The following is a 22,422-nucleotide window of genomic DNA, read 5'->3' as shown; positions in this document are numbered from 1 at the left end:
ACTAGTTAAGCTTATCAATCAATCAATCAATCAATCTCAATCTGTGGTTGAGAGATAAAATTGATTAATGGGGCTCAGAGATAATCAATCAATCGCTCGCTACAGGTTCGATCAAGCGGAGATCTTAGTGAACTAATCTACTTGGATCAATTTACAAGTCATCATTTGATCTTGATAAGTCCCATATTACCGAAATCTATTCAGTTATTCCATGGCCCTACAAACACAGTCGTCTCACCCCTGTTATCCCGTGATTAATAGCCTTGTCCACACATCCGTCCGCCGGTACACAGTCAAACAAGGTGAAGGGGAGAGTGTGAGAGAAAAGAAGAGAAAATAAAACTGTCACACAACAAGCCTCCGTAGTGTCTTTCTTTTTTGTAATCGCTTATCCCGCCAGCGCTTCAAACAAATTAAACCCAAAGAAAAGAAAAAAAAAAGAGATATAGAGAACTTTTTTTTCCCTTAATAGTGCACAAGTCCCGTGAAACTCATCGTGTTGCAAGTGGTATCTCGTCAGAAAAAAGTCTGCGCCAAATATGTGATTGGTGAAAAGAGTAAAAGGAAGAGCGATAGCAGCACACACGAAGTCCTTAGACAATTAGATCCATGATCATTGTTGTCCTAGTTCCGCTAATTCTCGCTCCTTGGCTCGCAGCATCTCTCTCATTTCTTCCGCTTCTCGTTGCAACTTTAAGCGACGCTCTTCCCTAATGTTGTCGAACTCCGACACACCGGGCAACAACTGTGAGGGAGGGGGAGCGAGAGGAGCTTGGTGAGATGGATGGTGCTGACGGCTAAGAGCAGCGAGGGAGGGATCTAGGCGCGATTCGTCATGGCTGTTGGGGTTGAGGAGAGAAGAAATGGAACTGAGGCGGGCAGGAGGGGAAGGATTAACGGAAGACATGATCGGAGGAAGTTGGTTGGACCCGTTCTCCAAAGTGGTCGGGATAGACATCGCTTCTGCTGATGACGCGGTTTCTGCAAGGGTGCGTTTCTTGGGATTACCCGAGGGATTTGGCGACAGAGACCGCCGACCAAACTGAGACACCGGAGAGTGGCTTGGGGCGTTGATGCGATCCGGCTCTAACAATCTTGGTGGCGGGGGATGGTGCGGTAAGGAGACGGGGCCGGAACTAAATCCGGTAAAATCGACAGGCGGGGGTGCAAAGCCAAATTGCTTGGGCGCGGCCGGTGAAATCCTGTCTCCAGACATCGGTCCATAGTGATCCACCGGCTCAGAGCTGTAGTAGCGGTAGTGATCGTCGTGGACGCGAGCCAACGTCGCTGGGGACGCCTCGGGCGACGCAGACGAGCCATTCGACGACTGCGTGGCAGCAGTCGGGGAGTGTTCCCGCAGCGCCGGCACAACGCGTTTTCGCCGCTTGATGATGGTCTTCTTCATTGTGGTGGGGCGATAGCACCCGTGGAGCTTGTAATATAGACCTAAATGGGAATGTTGTTAGCCGCTTCAGGGCTCGTTCTGATTTTCCCGAGATAAAGAAAAAAAAAGAAACATACCACACGCATTGCAGATCGGATGGCCATTCTCGTCTCGTCGCCAAAGCGGGGTCACAGTAGTTCCACAATTCTGACACGATACCAACATATTTCCCTCGGCCGACGCACCACTTTTCCCGGCGACGTCCGCTTCCTGTGCTGGCAGAGGCTTTTCGCTATCTGGATTGGCGGGTCGACCCCAAGCGTGCACTGGCACCGTGCCTCGGGCAGAGGACTTGTACACACGGTTGTTGTAAGCTGGGCAACCATCACACCCCTCAGCGCCTCCTGTGCCGTTACAGTTGCCCCCGCCGGGGCAAGATCCTTTGGAGCCATGACAGCCTCCTTCGCTATGAGTGTGTGCATCATGCTGGGGTGCTATCGACGCTTGCTGTTGCTGCGACGGTTGGGGTTGGACAGGTTCCGTGCTGGTCTGTATACGATTCCGCTTTGTGGGCCGGGCAACATTCCGTGCTTTCAAATACAGTCCACAGGCATTGCAAATCATCGCTCCGGTCGGTGATCGTCGCCATAGCGGAGTGCTTTTTGTTCCACAGTTACTAAGGGTTACCAAAGAAGTCAGTACCGCACAGGTAACAAACTAGAGAAAGCCCAAGAAAACACACACCTGCAGGAATGTCCTAGAAAGGAAGTGTCCTTCTGAGACTTGGGTGATGTCCTTTCTGCTAGCGGATTCGAAGCAGATTCGGTCGACGGCAGCGTAGGCCGTTCAGAATCATAAGGGGTGGGCGTATGTTTTGTATCGTAGGCATCGTAGCCTCGAGCCGCATCATCGTCACGATTACGGTCGACAAGGTGTTCTCGACCAGCCTGGGCAGACGAGATCAGCTGCTGAGCAGCGTCCAAGTCCTCCGCTGATGGATGCCGCGCAACCATATCCGGATTTCGAGGGAGCGATCGCACCGTCTCCATCTGGGAGATTGATGCTAGCATTGCCAACACAAAAACGCCCGCAGAAAATTACTCGCTTTCCTTCTCTATCTCCCAGCGACAAGGCCCTCAGTTCAAGGCACCTCCGAGAGTAGAGCGAACCACTCAAGATAAAAGCGTCGTCGAACTAAGGAGAGGGCTTGGTCGTGAAGGTACGTCGCACCACAGTCGGGGGGGGGCAAGTAATGTATCGTATCACAAAGTCAAAAGTCGGTCAAGATGACAGTGCAGGGGGGGAAGGGAAAGAAAAAGAAAAGAAAAGTCTAACAACAGCCTGACTGAGAGGCAGGTAACTGCAGCTAGTGAAACTCCCAGAGCCAACCAGGCGGAGCCGGAGAGACGACAGAACACTGATCCCTGACGGTGACCCAAGCGTACTAGGAGATAGGGGGTTCTCGGAAAAGTTGAGCGATCGTAAAGTTAAAAAGGCAGAGATCAGTAAGCAGCAGTCAAACTGTATTGATGGACAACAGATCTGCCACGAAATGCCCGGATGTTGGCCAATCCAGGATGGGATGGTCTGAGTGGCGATCCAGTCGTAACGGATAGTGTGCCCCGGAGTACTGGTGCGGATGAACAGGTGAGGAAAGGGTTAAAAAAAGAAACAAGAGATCCAATAGAGGTAGACAGATCGCGAATGGATTGGGGAGGGAGGCAAAGGAGAAAAAGAAAAGTACAGGAATGGAGGAGGCTCGAGAGGGAAGGGTCTGGAGAGATGGGATGAATGGATAGATCGATCGTTGTTTGGTGGAAGGGGAGGACAGCGGCGACAGGACAAGAAAGATCGGCGGTAATAGGGCGATCAAACAAGACGGATGGAATGTCGGATCAGATATGATGAGGGGTGAGAGAGAGAGAGAGTAGAGGATGTTGATGAAAGGGGGATGAGAAGAAGGAAAGGGAGAGTGGAATTAGGGGGGGCTGAGCGGTTTGGTGGAGAGTGTGGTGAATGAGCAAGAAGGCGAGAAAGCCGAGGAAGAGATTGATAATAGAAGCAGGAAGTGATGGATGGTGGTGATGATGATGATGAAGGTGAGGGTGACCGAACGCTGATAACCACGGGCCAGACCCTTTTCGGACGGTTCTGTCATGAGACGGGCAAATAGAAAGTACCAGATTACTTACCAACACGCCTCTCGGTCTGTTTTTTTCCAATCGAATATTTTTAAAGCAACTCTCTTTTTCCCTTTTGGGGGGAGACGTCTGGGTTTTCGTATTCTTTTTCTTATTTTAAAAATTCCTTTTTCCTCCCTTCGCTTCTTCGCGTGCTCTGTCGGTCTGTCAACTTTCCCAGCAATATGGTCTTTTTGCTTATCAGGCAGCCCTTTTGTTATCGATCTCCCAGGGGGATCTACGACCGGGGCTATTCCTTTTCCTTTTTCTCGTCAGGGTTTTGCTTTTTCCTACTCTGCAATCTGTAGGTCTAAACCGATAGTTTGATACAAGAAAAGTTTGAAAGGTCTTTAAACTTCATTTCTCTTCTTTTTTTCCATCCGCTAAGGAGGGTGGACAGAGAATTTTTGCGTGTGAGAGCTCGGTCGCGCAGTTCCCTCACCCTTTTTTCCCTCTTTGCTGGCCAATTCTCATCCAATTTGCCTACGGCCTCCCCAGATCGAATCTCCCGGGCTCCACCGATTCCTATTGGGGTTTAGTGTACTGGGTCTAAGGGGCACTGCGCCTTCCCGAATCGTCCGTAGCGTGTCCGTTCACGAATAAGCGTTATTCATCAGCCTATCATTGGCGAACCAAACCCTGACGTTTCAGTCAGCGGCATTCTAGGCAACCACATTGGCTGCTTCGGAGATTCTATCACGATATCCCAAGCTTCCATGCTCCGCTCCGATAGTCACACTATGCACTCTTTCGTTCGGTAGTCGGCCATAACGAAGCACCGCCCTAGTGGTGCTAGCTGTTGGGACTAGGTGGCCAAACTGCATAAGATGAGCCCGAAAGTCCCACTGGTCACCTATTTGGGATAGTTATATGGTGTAAGCCCGTAAGGCTACTGCCTAAGCACGCCCGGAAAAGGTTGTTATCTCTCCGACGCGGCTGACGAAAAGCCCGGTTTGATCTATCTCGCTCATGTGATTGGATTCTTACCCACCCAACTGACAACAACATTCAACAACAACAACAAAGTACCTTTTGCCTGAATCCTTTCTTCTTTCGGATTGCCGATTCGCTTTGGCGTATGTAGACCATCCTCTTCTAGACTTTTCATAAACCTTCCGACACTGGCTGTCACAAGGCGCCAGGCGCAAGGCGCAGCTGCGTTTGACTTTCTGACAGTCTGACACGCCTCTTTTTGTTTTGTTCCCACTCTTCTAAGCATGCCCACCAGATGGATCTGATAGGTAACATTCACAATAATTGGATGATTGGATAGTGAAGAAGGAGATGAGGGGCCAAAAATAGCCAAATCCCGACCTCCTTATCGAAACGGTCGCTTATTTTGGCTCTCAACTTTCGGAAATAATCTATTTCTGACTACAGAGTACTATCTACGGAGTAGTCTACGGAGATACTACCGGTAACCATCCCTAAATCCATCGCCATTACTCCGTACTGTTACAATCAAACACCCAAAAAAGCCCAGCCGACTCATCCGACCTATCCATCAATTTAGGAAGGTCGTACTGATCAACCAACAGCATCAACTTAATCAAACGCCACTAGCACACCACCCTGACCCCCCTCCCCTCCCCTCTCCTTAGTTGATCGTGGCGTGATGTATGACACCGATAACCTGACCACCCTCGCCTCCCCCCGAACCCGACACACAAAATGATACGATATGATATGATATGATATGATGTGAGATGGATATGATATGATCACATTACTAGCACTCCGTAGACTACGTACTCCTACGCTACTATACCGGTTAAACTTCCCTTGCCAATAACGCTAAAATCGGCAACCTGCGTCGACCTTTTAGGTTTCGACACATTTGCCCTTTTTTTTTTTTTTCTTTCTGATTTTTCCCCTTTTCTTTTTCCCCCTACACCCACACCCCCTCATCAACACGGATTTTAATTTGCCGCCCTACACCGACTCGGGGGTTCCAACGCGCGGAAGTTCCGCACCTTCGGGATAACTAAAAAAGAAAACTAGTCCTACTTCAGTAGATACTTGTAGGGGAGATTTGTCTTCTTAGTCTGCAAAGTGCATAAGTGTGTGTGTGATGTGACAACCACCACGCATAATCATTTAGCCTACGTACGAAATGGGAAATTCATCGTCGAGGTTTGCGTGAATACTTACGCAAAGTAAAAAAAATGAATCCGGATAGGGCCGGAAATGAATGTGATTCGTTTGAAACATAACAAAGTGTACCGTTGTCTGAGCGTGTCCGCTTAGAGTGTACGTATACGAATGTTTGGCTGTTGTTGCTTTCGAGGCGCAATTGAAGAGAAGGGAGCGAGCCCTCTCGCAAGGTAAGGCTGATTCTGGATCGGATCCGTTGATTGATAACTCGATATCGATTTCTTGGCGGGGGGCTTGGCAGTTGGGAAAGGGCTTGGCACTATAGCTGGGGACCGGGCTCTTTGAAACGAAGCGATGATTTTGACTGGGTGTCGGGGCTCGGGAGTAACGGCTCACGCTACGATTAGGTTGATCATGCGCGTTAGAATAGTGGAGGAAGAAAAAGGGCAATGACAGCTGCAGTGCGGTGATAGGCTGGCTATGTGTGAGGTTCTATTGTCTAGCGTTTTTGTCTGGACTAGTGGGGGTCGGTTTAAGCCAGGAAATGTGGATTTGCTCAATCGTTGATAAGCATCTATATGTCAAAAAGAGAATTTAACGAAGAATCATAAGCCTCAACAAACGTTACCCAAAGCAAAGAAAGAAGATTGGGGGCGCGGCGTCTTCTCAACAAGTGAAGAAAAGCCGAAACCGCAGCCCGTGACCTGAGTGGGACGGCGCAGAGGTTTACCGCATCCGGAAACGAACACACCACGGCCCCATCTTGATAATCAGTCGGCCTGGATAGGATGAAGGAGCTCCATTTGTAATTGTAACATATCTATGAAATTACTTATCTCCGAGCTGGGGTATCGCCATCTCCGAAGTCTAGCATCGGAAGAGTCTGCCGAACCACTCGTGCTTGTGGTTCCAACCGGTCCTATGGAGCAGGTTTGCCCGAGCTATCTTTCCCCTTTGATGCCGGTGACCCCTTGGTCTTTTTTCTACATGTGGGGAGGCCGTGGGATGGTGGCTTAGCTTCTGGACTTGATCGAGCTAGTCGAGTAGTGTGCATGTTGCCTGAGCGGCAAGCCGGATCAGATAACTTTACCCACACATGCCAGCATGGGGCTGTTCATGGTGATTGTCGTCGGAAAAGGACGAGATCGCGTGTTCTCGTCCCACATGGGTAGCTTAAGACGGCGGGACGCCGCTGTTGTGGTGCTCTGTCATCGCTAACTACTACTCAGTTTGTATACTGTCGTGCTTGGCCATGGTAGATGATTCATGTGGTGTGATATGTGTCTCAACACCCGTATTTTACAAGCTGTTATCACGCCACGCGGCCATACCATCTAGACTTGCATTTGCCCACGTCAGACTTCGGCTAAGAATTTATTATATATCATCTACTACTTAATATACAAAAACTAACGGGCATGAAACAGCGCCATCCGGTAGGGACGGACCACAGGGCCCACAGGACAACCTAGAACTTCAGAATTCTCCAATGCACACATCCACCGTTTGAGAAATAAAAAAAATGATAGCATGATTTAAATGATCCGGTGTCATCTTTCGTCGGAAAACAAAAAGCCGGCCCAAATCTGACCCTTTTATCTTTGCAACCTCACATCACTTGAATCATCGCTGAGAATCAATCATCGCGCTCGTCGATCATCAAACATCGCATAAGAGTTATTTTCGCTTTCCCAGACTCTCACTCGTGCTTCGAACGCCTCGTTTGCAGTCATGGTGTCTTTTGTACTTGTCAGCGAGAGGGATCGCAGACGATAACCAACTCTGAAATACAAAGGATTATGCGTCATACACCATCACTTCGTCAACAAAGAACTCATTTTACACCGCATTTAGACCTGCTCGGCGCCCCAGCCCTGGTCGTTCTCACGCATGTTGGAAGGGGGCTCGATGGAGGGAATGAATTCCAGGGCCAGGTATCCCAGACCGACGAATCCGATGATAGAGCCCGCAATGTACCGCAGGATGTGGTCGTGCAGCAGGATGCATCCAACGAAGATGTAGACTAGGCAAGTGGTCAATTCATTAGCAGTGAGCTACGGCGATAGCGAATAGTGCGACTTACAAGCACCACGTCCCAGGAATGAGTAAAGGAAGGACGCGTAGCGGTAAACGTAGTCGGGAACGTTGGGCAGGAATTCCAATGCGCCGACAACTAAGGGCATGGTGTAAGTATGCGGTCATATGCACTATACTGCTGCCTGATTTGGGACTTACTGAGACCAAAGATGATCACGTAAACGCCGACGATGATGGAGCTCATAGACGGAGGGAAGAACTGAGAGATACCACCGAGAACCATCAACACACCAACGATAATGTTGACAATTCGGCTGTAGTCATATACGTTAGAGCACATTTCGCCAGAGCTATTTGCGATGCAAAGCCGTCGTCGACGTACAAGATGTTAGAAAGATCCATTTCGGCAAGTGTTTCGGCCTAAGGAGCTTCTCTTGGTGATATAGACGGTCGTCGGGATATAGATAGAGCGTTAGACGACGACGATTTGTGTTATCGAAACGGTTGCAAAGGGGAGAGTTTCTGTAGATCACCAATGTTAGCTGGTTAATCCAACACGGTGAGAACAACGCCGGGTTGGGCTCCGGCAGGCCAGATACCATAACAGCTACGCCAGGCATGGTCGCAAGAGTGATGACCACTCAAGGGGATTGGGGCCAGAATAATAACGCAGTCAGGGGATGAACGCTCACCTTTGAAGTCAAGCTTCTTTGACAGATACAGGTTGGAAGGAAGAGGGCGGACGGGAAATCAAGGAGATGGAGAGGCTCAAGCATCAGTTGTCGCGCTGTCGCAAGCAGCGGGTCTGCCAAGGCCGCGAGCAGATGACTCAGCACTCTCGTCTCCGGAGCGCCCGCAAAATACGCGAGATGAAAGACCCATTTCAGCTACTATTTCTGGATGCGTGAGGACAGTGGTTCTACAAAGGAGCTACTATGCGGGATTGAGGCCAGGGGATTGGGCTGAACGCTTCCTACGACTTTTTACTATTTTGCTTGCCGCTGATGTTTCTGAAAGACATGTGCAGACTTCATTGATCACGAGGGCCACTCAATACGTCATATCTGACAGGCAGCTACGATCTGTCAAGGGAGGGTATGACAGCTGTTGACGGGCATACTTTGCTTTGAACAGATGCCTGACTGACTCCCAATCATGTACTGGAGCCAAAAAGCCCTAAACTAGTCGATTAGATCGCCATGAGATCTCCTTGCCTCTTCTCCAGTCTCACAGCTGACAAACCATTGGCTAGTCGGCTCATATTCATCGAGTCGCGTCCTAGGTCGGCGTAGATAGCGTCCAGATCCGTACTAAGACCGACCTTATCAGCCGTTTCCAGACTGCGTCCATCAATGAAAGGTGCAAGAGAAGGCCACACGGCCTGGGCATTGTTGAAAAAGAGGTCTGCGCCCAGGTCGCCTAGGCCTTTGATCTCCTTGATCAACTTTCTCGTTTCGTCTCGGTCATTATGGGCTTTCTTCAGAAGATTGTTAAGATCTCCATCTGCAAAATGCAGTCAGTTACCAGTCACAGTCTTGCATGATGTACTCCTGCGGTGAAACACATACCGTACTTCTCATTGACGAACTCTGCCAAATCGCCTAGATTCGTTGCGCCTTGCTCCCGATAGCGATTGTATCCCCCATCCTTGAGGACCATCGTCCTCTCCTCCCAGCTACTCTCCCCTAGTTTCCGTATATCATGATACCCGACCTCGATAAGCTTATTGACTGTACGCTGTGTCAGGTCGTGCGAGATGGGACGCGACTTCAGCATCGCGTCCATAACCATAGCAAGTAGTGTATCTGGAGAGCTCTCCAAGCGTCCCTCTGCAAGTTCGGTGCCGTACAGAGGCGGGCGGCCGAATTCCTTGACAACCTTTTGCAGTTTCGGCGTGTTTGATGCACTTTCTTCTGCTTCTCCTTCGTCTTCCTCACCTTCAGCGTCCTCGTCTTCTTCATCCCCTTGCTCATTCACGAGATCGACGTTCTCATCGTCTCCATCCTGATTTTCTTCCTCTTCATCAAACTCCTCATCACCTTCCTCGTCCCCGTCCTCAAACTCTTCATCCTTATATCCCGAGTCCTCCTGAACCTCATCTTCTTCTTCGGCTGTGTTTGCAGCTGACTTGGACGCTTTGGTAGGCGGCTGCTCCTTTTCTACCTCGAAACTTCCTTCGCCGGTGTCCACGCCAGGGTCTCGCTGATCGAGCTTGCGCTTAGGGGCATCGCCTGCGTCGGTTTCGCTCTCTACATGGGGCGATTGGTACTTCATCTTGGCAGGAAACTGCTAATATGTGGATAAGATGGAATTGGCGTAGATCTAATGGAGAATTATTATATAATGGAGCAATTGAGTAAAGATACGGTGAGTTGTCGTAGTTGACAGTTTTCCGGGGTTGGTACTCTGGGATAGATAGTAGATGGCTTCTCCGCGGCTATGGCGTCATGATGAATTCAGACGCAATGCCCGTCATTCACAACTGAATCGAAACAGTTTCTCGAATGTAACGTACCAGTATAACCGAGACCAAACATATGCTTTTTAAGGTTCATGCGCTAAACTTTATAGTTTATCACAGGAAAAAATGTGTGTCTGAGAGTCTACAGTTTCGCTTTATCCTTCCGGCGCAACGTTTCCTGGACCAGCTTGACAGCATCCTCCGCACATCCAAATGAAGCCTGATACCCAAAGCCGCCATGACCGTAGTTATGCACGACGGACACACCGTCGATCTTCTCCGCTTCAATACGCGGCCCGCCCTCGCGGAGGGGTCGTAGTCCAACGCCATGTCTGATGATATCTAGACCTTCAATACCCTGTCCCTTCTCGACCAACTCCGGGCATAGAGCTATTGCCCGCTTCATGATCCGAACAGCTAAGTTGGGATCAGGCAGGGGATCCCACTGGTTTTTCTGATACGAACCTCCAATGACAGTTCCACCACCCGCTGCACGGGTCATCATGTAGACGACCTCGTCCTCGCCATCATCAGTGCCAGAAATAGACACCATCTTGCCCGGGTCATTGCGTACGACGACAATCTGACCGCGTGCTGGGTAGAGCTTGTCATCAAGCACACCGCCCAACTTCTTGGACGAGAGTCCGGTGCAATTGACCACCACATCGGCTTTTTGGCCTGAGTGGTGGCCATTTGCTGCGTCTGCTATGTGCTTCAAGACGGCTCGTTTGAAGACGACGCCATTTTTCCGGCACTGACCAACTAGCCAGGGTAGGTAGACGGCGGTGTTGATGCACACTGATGTAAACTTAGACGCGTTGTCGATTCCGGGGGCTAGCTGATCGGCAGGAATATCTTGGAACTTTTGGAGGTTAGAAGAGTAATTGGTGAGGAAGAGCATGTGTGTACGCACATCAGGAACAACCTCCATATACCATGGGTCTTTCTGCACCAGCTCAGAGAACCACTCCCCAGTTGCTGATCCCTGATCCTTTGTGCGGTTGTAAACAATAGTTTCTGATGAGGTATTATTAGCAGATTTCTTCGATAAGAGGCTTGGAGCGTACCTTGGAAGTGAATTCCCGCTTCGGGGTGGTTCTTCGTTAGCTCTCTCAGGGTGGGCCAGGTGTTTCGTTCCCATCTCTCGTGGTCGCTGCCAGCCTTGCCGACACTGCGGGATAAGAAGAACTTGCATTAGACTTTTGATATGAGCAGTGAGATGCACAGCTGAGGGCCTACCCTTGGAGGACATACGGAAGATAGTTGGCTCCAGCCCAGGGAGAAGTATATTCGATGTCATAGTCACCGGGCATGTGCTTGGCCAGAACAGTGATGCTGTTAGAGGCATCTTGGGACAGAAGATATGCGGTGGTGAGACCGGAGACACCAGCCCTGGTAGTACTCAGAATCAGCATATGCTGGTGATAAGTCTTGCGGGAAAGTAGTTCCTACCCCAGAATTACAATGCGGTTGTTAGCCATCTTCGTTCGGCAATGAAGGACCAGATATTGTTGGAAGGATGGTTCATAAAAGACTTCAATGGCACAGACAGGCTTATAAGAAAGCACTCGGGCATAGATATAGCGAGATAGGAGTAGGCATGAGTCAAGCCAAATGAGGGGATGTTGAGACACAATCCCCGTCAGTCAAGTTAGTTATCGGAGGCCGATCCCGCCATTCTGATAAGACTCAACTCCTCTTTTTCTTCGTCGTTGCTCGGACCTCATTCGGCGATTACAGGTAAGGTACGGGCGGCTTCCGGTAACCAATAATGTATAATTGATGTATATACGATACAAAGTACCTAACGGAACGCGTCCCGACCGCGGCTTACCATACGGACCGACCGACACAGACTTGTCCGGCGGTAAGTATAGGCCAGTATCCAGGACCCTGAATATATTGTAAGTTGGTAGGCATGAAGGAAGACGGGAGATGATGTGCAGGAAGGCTGATCTGCCATTCTTTCTTCAGGCCACTTCATCAGGTAGGCCTGCATGGCCGGAGAGATGTCCCAGCAAAGCGCCAGGATTGTCTGGCCTGACCGCTCCCGAACGAACAGATCCATTGTAAGCGCTGAGGCGACGGAGGGGAAGGTCTTTCGTCATCGGCGACACCCTCACACGCCCACCCGCCAATAACAGCAAACATATTTGCTCACCGCCTCGTCCTCGGTAAGGAACGGGGCTGTAAGAGGGTAACTTTTTTCCTGGTAAGGTAAATTTAGGTAGTCATTCTGTAAGTAACGGGGTTCCTCCGCACTCTCCGTTCGGACAAGAAAAGTCTCGCCTGTCTCTCGCGTGTAGATCGTGTGTTGCTTTTCTCTCCCTCTTCTCCCCCCCATATTATTCACTCTCCATTCTACTGCTCCTTGAACACTCGGTCTGTTCCCCTTCCGCTATTGTGGTGCTCTCCACTTTTTCTATTGTCCCACTCCTATTCTCCTCTGCTCGACGAGGCTCTTCTGTGTTCCCCTTCCGCCAAATGAGGGCCGTTCGTCGGGCAGGGCTATACATCAACCATGGCGGACGCTCCAAATGGTGGCAGAATCGTGCCTATAGTCACGACTGCCCGTCAGCATTACTCCAGCTCTCCGACAGATGAAGCCATGGCCAAAACAACTCAGCAGACGTCCCAGAAGGCCAAGATGCCTCGCAATACACGCACCAAGAATGCAGAGGCGGAAACTCTGGAGATTCCTTGCCTCAATGCGCTAGGGCTCTATGCTCTCCCCACTGAGGGTGACGGTAACGTGGTTCCTGCCATTGGGCATCCGGCTTCCATTTTGGCCTCAATTGGGTTGAAGAAGCATACTCTCCAATCGATCTAACTGTTCATCGTAGGCAACTGCCTTTACTACGCGCTGTCGGACCAGACTTATGGGGATTTCACGCACGCCGACGAAATCCGCGATCGTCTTGCAGACCACATATCCGCCAACAAAGAGTACTTTATGAGCTTCATAGCTGCGGCCGGTGGAGAGCGTCGAGCCCCTCGACGAGCCGCGGCTGCAGCCGCCCGGCAATCCTACTGTTCCTCTTCGTCCGCTAGCCCGGCGCCTCCTTCAGCCAAGGATAAAGAGCGGAGCTTTGACTCCAAGGTGGCAGAGTCCCGGAAGAAGGGCGTCTGGGGAGGCGCAGAGGAAATTCAAGCTTTCTGTCAGGCCTTTAAGAAGGACGTTCGCGTCTACACCATGTATGGCATTCAGAATTTTCGTGACGTTCACGCCCCTGAAGGCGAGGAACGCGACATCATCCATATCGCATTCCACGTAAGATACCCTGTGTCATGATATCACTTTACAGTTGTCTGATGGGCCTAGGACTTCCACCATTACTCCTCCGTGCGGCATAACGATGGGCCTCGCACTGGTCTGCCCTGTATCCCCAAAGTAGGCAAAGAGCAGGAAGCAGAGGCGTCAGCCGCTGAACCCACAGTCGTCGACATGGCTACCCCTTGGAAGATCTCCGCAATTCAGGAGGGTCTAGGGGGAAAGTATGACCAAGGCGCTATAGTAGAGATGCTGCAGCAGTGCCGCGGGAATATAGACCGGGCGTTCATGAATCTCCTCGGCGAGGATAGCAATACGTCTCTGGCAGACGCGCCCTCGTCCAAGGCTATTATGAAGTCACGCCTCCAAGCCTCCTCGAGATCATCGTCCCCTTTCAGCGTCGGCAGCAAACGTTCGGCGGATGAGAGCGACGCTGACGACAACCCTCAACCGGCTGTTCGGCGTACCCGTACTCGTGAGAGTAAGAGACGTATACTCCCTGATGTCATGGTCGGGATTGAGTTTAGAGACGATCAAAATGATCTGGTCTCCTTGCGATTGCGAGTCAGCAGCGGACAGTCCCAGTCTTCTACCCCAGGACAGAAAACTCAGGATCCGGTCAAAAACCGCTTCAAGTGAGACGCCTAGCCTCCGGGACGAGTCCAGCGATGACAAGAAGCCACCTCGACGAAGTCAACGGATTACCAGGACTCGTCCAGCGCCTAGAAGTGCTTAAGACTTCAACTTTCCTTGTGGCTTTTTCCTTATTCTCACCTCCACCTTTTGAGGGCCACAACATCAAGTCACAATTCCCTCCTACGCATACGACATAACGACTCCCTCCTTCACCTTCGCTTCATTGCTTTTCTTATCATTGCATTACGAGCGCGTTGGGTGTTGATCATGCTACTTTTCCCGCTTTACCATTAGAGCATCTGTCGACATTCACATTTCTCTTCCTTTCCATACCAGGCGACTTTGGGGCACTTACGACCCAAACCATCTTCACCTGCATATTTCCATCATCTTCAATGACATAGTCAATGACGACTTTTTGACTTGACTTACACGCGACGCATACGACACATACCATCTACAACTTCATGAGGCGTTATTGGACGGTTGCACACTGCATAAATTCCGTTAAACATGGTCTTGCATACACGCATTGGGTTGGTGCACCTTTCGGAAAAGTTACCTTCTCATCCATTGATTTGGCCTGGCGGTTTTCTGAAGACTACTCTGACATTGGGATAATTCTACTGATGCTACTGCTGAACGGATACAATGTCTTTGATGTTAGAAGGAATATTTGTCCGCCAAACATACTACTTGCTTGAAATCACCGGCTATTACTGAATAGACTGGTAGAGGTCCATTATCTCTTATTTGCTGGACTGATCTGTAGCTAGCTAGCTGTTTCACTAGCGTTTATGACTGAGCCGATGAGACTCATCGCTACAATGAATAAACAGACATAAATCCTCGAGTACACCATAGGCTCCATCTCTGGAATATGTAGACGTGTAGGGCAAAAAGTACCAAACTAACCACACCAGAGCTAATAACCCAACATCATCTAGGATACTTCGTAGTAAGCTAATTAGCGAAACCAACATAAGCCCAGTTGACCATCAGTCAAAATTCAAGTCCTGCTCCAACCTTTACCTACTAGATACTTACTTGAGCAACAACAAGATCAAGTCCAATCCATTCTTCAACAGCCAGCAAGCATGAATAAAAGAATCCCGTCAAGCAGCGCTACCTAACGAGAACAAGTTTTCCGGCCCTACAGCCTATACTATAATTAACTACGCCTAAAAGCCAAACCAGGCCAGACCAAAACGAACTACTACGTACGGAGTAGAATGATCAGGCACCAAACCCCACCTCCTCTCTCCCCAAGCATCACGCTCACATACCACCAAACTCCATATAACCTAGTATCCATTCATCTCCAAAAGAAATGAACCAAATTACCGAGTGAGCACACAGCACCTGATTATACACAGAATAATATATGTAATACCAAATCACCCCTCCTGTCCCCCATATCCCCTCCCACCATTGTTAGTGACTAAAGGTAAATTATCTACAATCAACCAATGACAAGCTACCTATAACAAACCCAGCACCTGACCCATCTCCTCTTGATTGATATAGCATAATATAGTCATATCTTTCTATCCAATCCTCGATGGTCTAACGGTCATGATTTCCGCTTGTCAATCCCTATCTTGGGAACAAGCGCGGGAGACCTGGGTTCGACTCCCAGTCGGGGAGATTTCTTTTTCATTTTGTATCTATTGCTTTTTGCGTTTGGGGTTTTGTTCTTGAGTTCATGTAGTATGTACGTATGGTGGTGGTTTACTTTTTGGTATGTACTTGGTTTGTTCTTTTTGGTATGCTGTGCGGGGTGTTCAATCTGATTGTAGTGTGAGGTTGAAGAAAGAAGTATGGGTATTATTGGGGGCAGCTTGTTGATGTTATCCTATTGTATTTGGATATGTATGACGTACGAGGCAGATTGTCAACTGCTAAGGATTAGGTGTATTCATGGCAGTCTTTTTTTGGGTTGGTTCATGCTCTATTGTATGATTGATGTATTTATAGTAGGTGCTGCCTATATGTACATGGTTGGAAACGCCAGAGCTGGTTGCTTCAATTCGCTAGTATATGGCTGCCAAAGAAAAGATGAAATAGAGGGAGCGTGCAAGCTGGAAGTAGGACAATGCGATACGATATGATCGTTTGACGGGCGTGAAATCGTGAGGTGATATGTGCATATTCGTGTTATCTGCTAGTCCGTGGTCTGACCTTCTGGCCGAACCCCTTTGGTCTGTTTCGTGGGGGTGGACTGCCGCAGTTTGGCGCTGCTCTTTTGCAGGCGTATGTCTTCGACCACGTGCAGGCTCACTCTTTGTTCTGGGAGCACATCTGGCGCACGCGTATATCCGAGGGTGAAGGGCATATCATCCCTTCTCGAGGTTAGGTGCATAACCCTCTGGGTAAGAGCCTATCTGGCTCCGGACAGTGTCTGATAATAGAATGATCTGTCCCACTGCTCATCCTGTGGCTATCGAGCTCCGAGTAATGGCGGTATCTGGTCGCAAGCGAACACCCGGTGAATAACAAAGATTGTAGAGTTCATCCACATAACTGCTGGTAGCCAAGTCACCGGCTACAACGGTGGCGTGCGAAGCATGTTTGGAAGTTTCCAGTGATCGTTCCGATAGCTTGGCGACATCGACCTTGACCTCCTTGCGGACCATGATATCGCCCAGCTGCGAGAGCTCCGTCAGAGTTTCCTGGGAGAGATCCCCATGGGTGGGATCCGCATGCTTGCGTGGCCAAAATTTCAGAACAGAACGAACGGAGGGTGTGATATCGGCTTCCGTAGCAGAGCTGCTGCGTGCGTTTGAATAGTACAGTTCCCTGCCCAATTCTTTTGCAAAGCCATCGCTGCCGATATTCGCGTCGTTCAGTTGCTGTTGTGCGCGGAAGAGACGTAGAGGCATGAAGGTGAAGTCTGGGTTCGAGACTTGAGTATCCAGGTTTCCAACAGCGCAGAATGGCAATAGTATAGAGTTTGACGCATCAGAATCAGAGAATGTCCGACAAGGGGCAATCAGAGGTCTGGCCGAGAATTTCGAGGCCATATTGATATCAGGAGGAAGTGCGCTTTCAAGTGATGTCATTGCATGGATCAGTTGCTCGCGGAAGTCATTGATATCCTTGTTCGACTTGGCTGCTTCGGAATTCAGCCAAGACAAGCAGGTCGATATAGTCCATCCTTCCATGTGCGATAGCAGATCGAGGTGCTGAATTTGTATCCGTTTAATCGATAATGTCGATGAAGGCAGTGGGTTACCGGTCCCCTTTGCTGTTAGCACCTCAAAATGGTCGGAAATAGTTGGGCGCATAACGAAGGAAACGAGGTGGACGCCCGGCTCATAATTGCGGCCTCCGGTGGCATAATCTCGCATGTCCTTAAGATGCTCGCCCAACACAGGCAACGGAATGTGCATTCGGCTGGACAAAGCCGAGGTGACATTTTCGATCGCGGTGAAACGGAAACCTGCAGCGGCCAGTCGATTCGCTTCCTGCTTGTCCAAATGGCGCACCGTGAAAAGCATCTGTCCCTTGCTATTGTTCAATCGAGAGTATCCCATCGCCCGAGAGAAGCGCGAAGTCGGAGCAGTCGTAATCAGTACGTCGTCGTATAACTTTCCAAGGGCTGGCAGAGGCTGTCGAACCTCGTCGGCGAGATCCTGAGCGGTAACGCAAAAGTGTCGCTTGAAGAGCTCGTCGAAATCATTCTGCAGCTCACTCTCTTGGTCCAACGCCTCTCCCTTGGCAAGAAAGTGCTCCGCCGCCTCTTTGTCTGTCTCGATCCGACTTCTCATGAAAGGAACAACATCCTTGACCAGATTCCAGTGTCTACTCGCTCGGAATGCCCAAAGGAAAGCGGGATGGCTTCGGGTAAGATCGTCATCGTTGAACGTCTATAAAGCCGAGGAAGAACCCTGCGTCAGCACAAATCGGATAGGCATTGGCTTTTGAACATACCTTGCCAACATAACGATCGACAATTTTCCGGCTAGGAAGCAACGCGTGGGGAGTGACCATGATCCGCCCAGACTGATCAAAGAAGGCACAAGTCAAGACCAGCTGTCGGGCTTGTATGTTTAGTCTTCTCCGATCTCCACCAGCAACTACGGCACACGCCGTCAGAACTCCGCAAGCAGCGCACGCCTATAATTTGTCAACATCCGCCACATTAGGTATCCCCGGGAATCCAAAACCTACCAAAACAGAACTGATAATGACAACCTGGCTGCGCGAAAGCTGACCGTTATGCTTCATGGTCGTATCATGATTGTAGTAGTATGTGCCAACTGCAGCAGTCCAGTGCATGCCGGAGACAGCAAGAGCAAGTACACAACCGCAAATACCACGTCGCCACCAACTATCTGTCCAAGTAGCCCTCCATCGAAAGAAGACCGTCAAAGCAACAGTGCTAGCAAACACCGCGATGATGGTGGCACCAGCGATGTTTGCAACGCGGTAGCTACAGCGATAGTTGCTGATACCGAGCTGACCGATATAGTGCATACCGCATACTGCACCTCCCGTGAGTATACCACCCGTCAGGATTCGGAAATAACTGGCTTTCTCGCTGGCTCCTATGCTGTAAAAAGCAACAAGCAGAACTATGACCGGGAGCACGAAAGATACGCCCGTAAACGTCATGCTATAAATGATCTGAAATTGCGCTTCCCCGTTTCCCAGGACAATGGCACGGTTTCCAATGTAATGCATGCACCAGATACCGACACCGCCCATTGTTATGGAGGAGGTGAGCAGTAGATACCTATACGTACGGTTAGACGGACGCTTATTGTTATCGACCAGAGGATAGATATCGTACCAGTTGTACAGGCCAGACCTCGACGTCCGTCGGTGAAGAAGCTCCAGAGTGGTTGTACATCCCATCACACTGACTACATAAGCCAGAAAGATAAAACCTCCCATGTAAGACACATTGACATGGTCCCCGTGGGGAGCCCTATCCGTGAGCAACATTCTCGGCGTGAGAAGCTTGTTGGAACCAGATGTTACCCGCAAGACATTGGCATGGACAAGATGAAAGATCCCTCACTGCATTTGCGGGTAGACAACACTGGGGTGTTACACGATAGCAGCAACGGGGCGATGCATAAGGGGGGCAAAAGCAGAGTAAGCCTGGCAGGGGCAGGCTTAACTAGTATCATGCGGGAATTCTTTTTAATATAACAATAGCATTCAGCTTTTTCAAAGGCTCCACGCGGCTGGCATGTACTACGTACTAGCCACGGTTCTCCAGGTACCAGATTGACGGACCGTAATGCAATCAAGGATGTTAATTTATCGAGCAGACTAAACAGTATTATGTCCGAGTGGGAACCGCTTATTGCCCTTCGGTGGCCACAGACCCTTCATTTTTCACGTTAGCTGTACGCGTCCAATCGGTGGATGAGAGGCCCCAGAATGAGGGTCTGGCGCTCTTCCAACGTTCACATTGGGCAATGTAAATTGGAATTCCAGTTTTCATCCCAGACGTATCTGAGTCTGGTCTGTGCCTGATTGGATCAGAACCATCGATCGAGGTTGCATCCAGGAACCATGGGGCATTGAGTTTACCGGGTCGGTTCCAGACTTGCAACCTTGCTCGGCGAGTTAGAAACATGGCTGAATGGCCGACAGCTATGATCAGATTAGTCCAAGAAACTAAAATTCCTCCCATCTGTCAAAGTCTGTTATTACTTGTCGGCCCAGATGGGTCCTACGTTTGTGGCTCTCGACGGATGAGAACCGCTAAAACCCTCTCGGACGAGGGCCAAGAAGGTTCAGCCAGGCGGCGTAGCTGAACCTTCGCTCTTCTCCGAAGATAAAGCTGCTTTGCACCATAGGGTGAGCCATGCAGGACAATTTCATAGCTGGGAAGGACTAGCAGGGGAATTGAAAAATAATTACGTAGCATACTGTCAAGCGTGTAGACTTCCCCTAATGGCGAAGACACCGTCAGCACATCCTCTGGAACTCCGTCGGCTAGACCATCCTGTTAGAGTCTATCCACTAATACGTCACAAGCCCTCAACTTACACTATCTTGAGGGGCCGTGTTGTACCGTCAGCACTCAGCAGATGAAACTCAAGGCGGAACCAGACAATCAGAACCGAGCACCATGACTGATGGCAAAGTCCGAACTGAGATTTCCTATGGGATGCAAAAGAGCAGATCCGCCAATTGCCAGCATCCACGCGGTTGACAAGGACCCTGAGTGGTCAGGAGACGCTGCGGCGGGCTTAGCTCGGGGCACGTCCATTGGGAATCATGCGATTCATGGGAACGGGTAAGACACAATCAATCTCTGGCAGTGGAACTGAGAAGGCGAGCTGGAACCCGACGGATGGGGACCAGATGGAGAATCATCGGTAGCACGTTTGAGACCTGAGTCTTGGGCCGTTGTGATGAGCTGAACGTGGCCGAGTGGGAAGAGAAAGAGGGGAGAGATCCAGGCGGAGCTCGGAGATGCACTCCCGTTGGACCATCACGCGCACACTAGGCCAGTTCCGGATTAGGCAGCTGCCCCGTGACTCAGATCGTGGGTTCCATCTCTCGATTGGCCAATCCCGATTTGGCTAGCTGGCCGAGCATGACCCAACGCTAGTCCCTTTGTGGTTGTCACCACACAATTTGAAAGGCTGAGATCCTTTTCAGCGGAATCTGTAAGCGATGGCATCTTCCCTGGCAGCCTGTCAATGTGCTAACCGGCCTGGGAAGGGAGATTTGGAAGAGTGAGACTCTAGACAAAGATGGATGGACTCGCTTCCTAGCCAGATTTCTTGGTAGAATCTTATAAAGTTAGACGGACGGAGTGCCCAACCAGTTCGAGTCAACAGCGATGCTAGTTCCAGTCCAGGCTGAACTCTAATAAAGTCAAGTACTTCTGCCTTCGTGGGATTGACAACAGAATGATCTGGATCCAGCCTGGGAGTGCCTTTTGTCCTGTCAGCAGTAGTAAGTAGATAGAAGAACGCGACAACCAAGTAATTGTCCGCCAAATCCTTCCGGTTAACCCTTGCCGGATATTCCTCCTACTCACCTGACTGCGTTAAGCCAGAACTCAATGGCCGATTCGCCCCTTGTGTCCACTACTATCTATATCGTATCCACGATGGGTTGCGGTCCTTAAGGAAATTCAAACACAGATTCATTATAACCGAGGCAACCCGCTTAAAGTTTGGAGTTCACGGGAAATAGAGTACCCTCCCGATCCATCCGAGGGGTAAAAAATGAACGACAGAACCAAACAACCAGGTGATTGATAACCATGGAAGGAGATGTTTCCGATTCCATAACCATTCCATAGAAACAGCCCTGGCCCACTATAAGCATATCTACTACGTACACACAGTAGATAGCACAAGCATGGGCATGAGCCGGGCCAAATTGCTGGATCCGTCACCCTCTGCCAAGTTCTGCTGACAGCTGGCGTTGCTGCCGCCCAAGTGATCGGATCCTTCAATTCTTCCATTATATGTGTGGATTGCTAGATATCCAGGAAGATCCTCCATCCTTCTCTCTACAGCCCCTGAGAACTGTATTTAGGACACAGAAACAGCCCCAGATCAGGGGCCTAATCCAGTAGACCAGACACATCCTTACTCCTCCTCGATCAACACGCTTCGATCATGCAATCCAGCCGTAATCCGGAGTACCTCGGCCTCGCTCCTATGCTATGCGATCCAGCCGAGCTGCAACTGGGCTAGCCAAGTCCATGACTAGATTAATTCATATGACAGCCAATATCACCTAATTAATTACTAGCGCACGTGCCTCACAGAAGGTATCTTTCTGTTGCATAATCGGGTATAACTAGCCTCGGTATGCTTTCCGCGGAGTCAGGGGATAGACAAGAGAAGAATGGCATAGCAGCACAATAGTACGGCATCGCATAACTCAAGACGGGGCAGAGAAGGTATAATTCATTAAAAAGGTGGCTGTGCGCACAGTGCAGGTGTAGCTGAATGATGGAGCCGTAAGCCGTGTTGTGGTGGTACTCTCTGGCCCACTTCCCTGGGAATCCTTTGGTGTGTCCGAAAGATATCCGTACTCGGACGGGGCTAATGCAGCAGTTAATCCTGATAAGGTACGGATAGATGAAGTAGCAATCTTCGAGACCTTTTAGTTGGACGTGATTTCTGATAGGGAAGGAGTTGGAAGGAGCGACGATATTCTTGCGTAAATGGGAAAATTGATTGTAGACTACGGAGTAGACTATCTACACCCGCTTGCGGCATCTGCACGTGTGAACTGTCGATGCGTCTAGCCGCTACCTTGCATGCATAGTACTCCGCATTGACTATTTGCGGATTTGAATAAGCTTCTGATGTATCTCAAACGATCACTACGATATGGATAGTGATATGTGGTACCCATAGTCGATGAT

General features: G+C 49.8%; 9 protein-coding genes and 1 non-coding gene across 10 annotated transcripts; 2 read left to right on the top strand and 8 right to left on the bottom strand.

The window, feature by feature from the left end:
* Positions 1-613: 613 nt before the first annotated feature.
* Positions 614-2,454, bottom strand: sreA (siderophore transcription factor SreA; the record flags this gene model as incomplete). Its single annotated transcript, XM_067617343.1, has 3 exons — positions 614-1,446; positions 1,522-2,060; positions 2,129-2,454. The coding sequence occupies 3 exons, from the start codon at positions 2,452-2,454 to the stop codon at positions 614-616; spliced, it is 1,698 nt and encodes a 565-aa protein (XP_067482430.1).
* Positions 2,455-3,356: 902 nt separating this feature from the next.
* Positions 3,357-3,550, bottom strand: ASPBRDRAFT_40454 (uncharacterized protein). Its single transcript, XM_067624358.1, has one exon. It carries the CDS (start codon positions 3,540-3,542, stop codon positions 3,363-3,365), a length of 180 nt encoding a protein of 59 aa, XP_067482429.1. The 5' UTR covers positions 3,543-3,550; the 3' UTR covers positions 3,357-3,362.
* A 3,958-nt stretch (positions 3,551-7,508) lies between these two features.
* Positions 7,509-8,097, bottom strand: ASPBRDRAFT_28139 (TVP15 family protein; the record flags this gene model as incomplete). Its single annotated transcript, XM_067622474.1, has 4 exons — positions 7,509-7,681; positions 7,742-7,831; positions 7,894-8,009; positions 8,078-8,097. The coding sequence occupies 4 exons, from the start codon at positions 8,095-8,097 to the stop codon at positions 7,509-7,511; spliced, it is 399 nt and encodes a 132-aa protein (XP_067482428.1).
* A 787-nt stretch (positions 8,098-8,884) lies between these two features.
* On the bottom strand, positions 8,885-9,969 carry ASPBRDRAFT_28138 (uncharacterized protein; the record flags this gene model as incomplete). Its single annotated transcript, XM_067622473.1, has 2 exons — positions 8,885-9,198; positions 9,264-9,969. 2 exons carry the CDS (start codon positions 9,967-9,969, stop codon positions 8,885-8,887), a joined length of 1,020 nt encoding a protein of 339 aa, XP_067482427.1.
* A 329-nt stretch (positions 9,970-10,298) lies between these two features.
* ASPBRDRAFT_53123 (FAD-dependent oxidoreductase) lies at positions 10,299-11,637 on the bottom strand (the record flags this gene model as incomplete). The annotated part of the gene is made up of 5 exons (XM_067627009.1): positions 10,299-11,018; positions 11,070-11,173; positions 11,224-11,327; positions 11,396-11,548; positions 11,609-11,637. The coding sequence occupies 5 exons, from the start codon at positions 11,635-11,637 to the stop codon at positions 10,299-10,301; spliced, it is 1,110 nt and encodes a 369-aa protein (XP_067482426.1).
* A 1,040-nt stretch (positions 11,638-12,677) lies between these two features.
* Positions 12,678-14,066, top strand: ASPBRDRAFT_118965 (OTU domain-containing protein; the record flags this gene model as incomplete). The annotated part of the gene is made up of 3 exons (XM_067617213.1): positions 12,678-12,903; positions 13,000-13,427; positions 13,479-14,066. The coding sequence occupies 3 exons, from the start codon at positions 12,678-12,680 to the stop codon at positions 14,064-14,066; spliced, it is 1,242 nt and encodes a 413-aa protein (XP_067482425.1).
* A 1,552-nt stretch (positions 14,067-15,618) lies between these two features.
* ASPBRDRAFT_t85 lies at positions 15,619-15,710 on the top strand. Its single transcript has one exon. It is a non-coding gene; the product is annotated as a tRNA-Asp (tRNA).
* Positions 15,711-16,492: 782 nt separating this feature from the next.
* ASPBRDRAFT_120527 (uncharacterized protein) lies at positions 16,493-19,013 on the bottom strand (the record flags this gene model as incomplete). Its single annotated transcript, XM_067617354.1, has 4 exons — positions 16,493-17,932; positions 17,997-18,182; positions 18,237-18,801; positions 18,859-19,013. 4 exons carry the CDS (start codon positions 19,011-19,013, stop codon positions 16,493-16,495), a joined length of 2,346 nt encoding a protein of 781 aa, XP_067482424.1.
* An 808-nt stretch (positions 19,014-19,821) lies between these two features.
* Positions 19,822-20,622, bottom strand: ASPBRDRAFT_40447 (uncharacterized protein). Its single transcript, XM_067624357.1, has 2 exons — positions 20,073-20,622; positions 19,822-20,018 (listed from the first exon to the last, which is right to left on the bottom strand). The coding sequence occupies exon 1, from the start codon at positions 20,293-20,295 to the stop codon at positions 20,140-20,142; it is 156 nt and encodes a 51-aa protein (XP_067482423.1). The 5' UTR covers positions 20,296-20,622; the 3' UTR covers positions 19,822-20,018; positions 20,073-20,139.
* A 570-nt stretch (positions 20,623-21,192) lies between these two features.
* ASPBRDRAFT_40446 (uncharacterized protein) lies at positions 21,193-21,402 on the bottom strand. The gene has a single exon (XM_067624356.1). The coding sequence runs from the start codon at positions 21,366-21,368 to the stop codon at positions 21,207-21,209; it is 162 nt and encodes a 53-aa protein (XP_067482422.1). The 5' UTR covers positions 21,369-21,402; the 3' UTR covers positions 21,193-21,206.
* Positions 21,403-22,422: the final 1,020 nt, after the last annotated feature.

The sequence above is a fragment of the Aspergillus brasiliensis genome (genome assembly GCF_001889945.1).
Source record: "Aspergillus brasiliensis CBS 101740 unplaced genomic scaffold ASPBRscaffold_3, whole genome shotgun sequence".
NCBI lineage: Eukaryota > Fungi > Ascomycota > Eurotiomycetes > Eurotiales > Aspergillaceae > Aspergillus > Aspergillus brasiliensis.
The sequence above is the reverse complement of the archived record's forward strand: the minus strand, read 5'-3'. Positions and strand labels throughout refer to the sequence as shown.

Bases quoted from the DNA above. Each gene is read 5' to 3' on its own strand.
- ASPBRDRAFT_40454 (XM_067624358.1), bottom strand. From the start codon at position 3,542: ATGACAGAACCGTCCGAAAAGGGTCTGGCCCGTGGTTATCAGCGTTCG.
- ASPBRDRAFT_40447 (XM_067624357.1), bottom strand. From the start codon at position 20,295: ATGGACGTGCCCCGAGCTAAGCCCGCCGCAGCGTCTCCTGACCACTCA.
- ASPBRDRAFT_40446 (XM_067624356.1), bottom strand. From the start codon at position 21,368: ATGCTTATAGTGGGCCAGGGCTGTTTCTATGGAATGGTTATGGAATCG.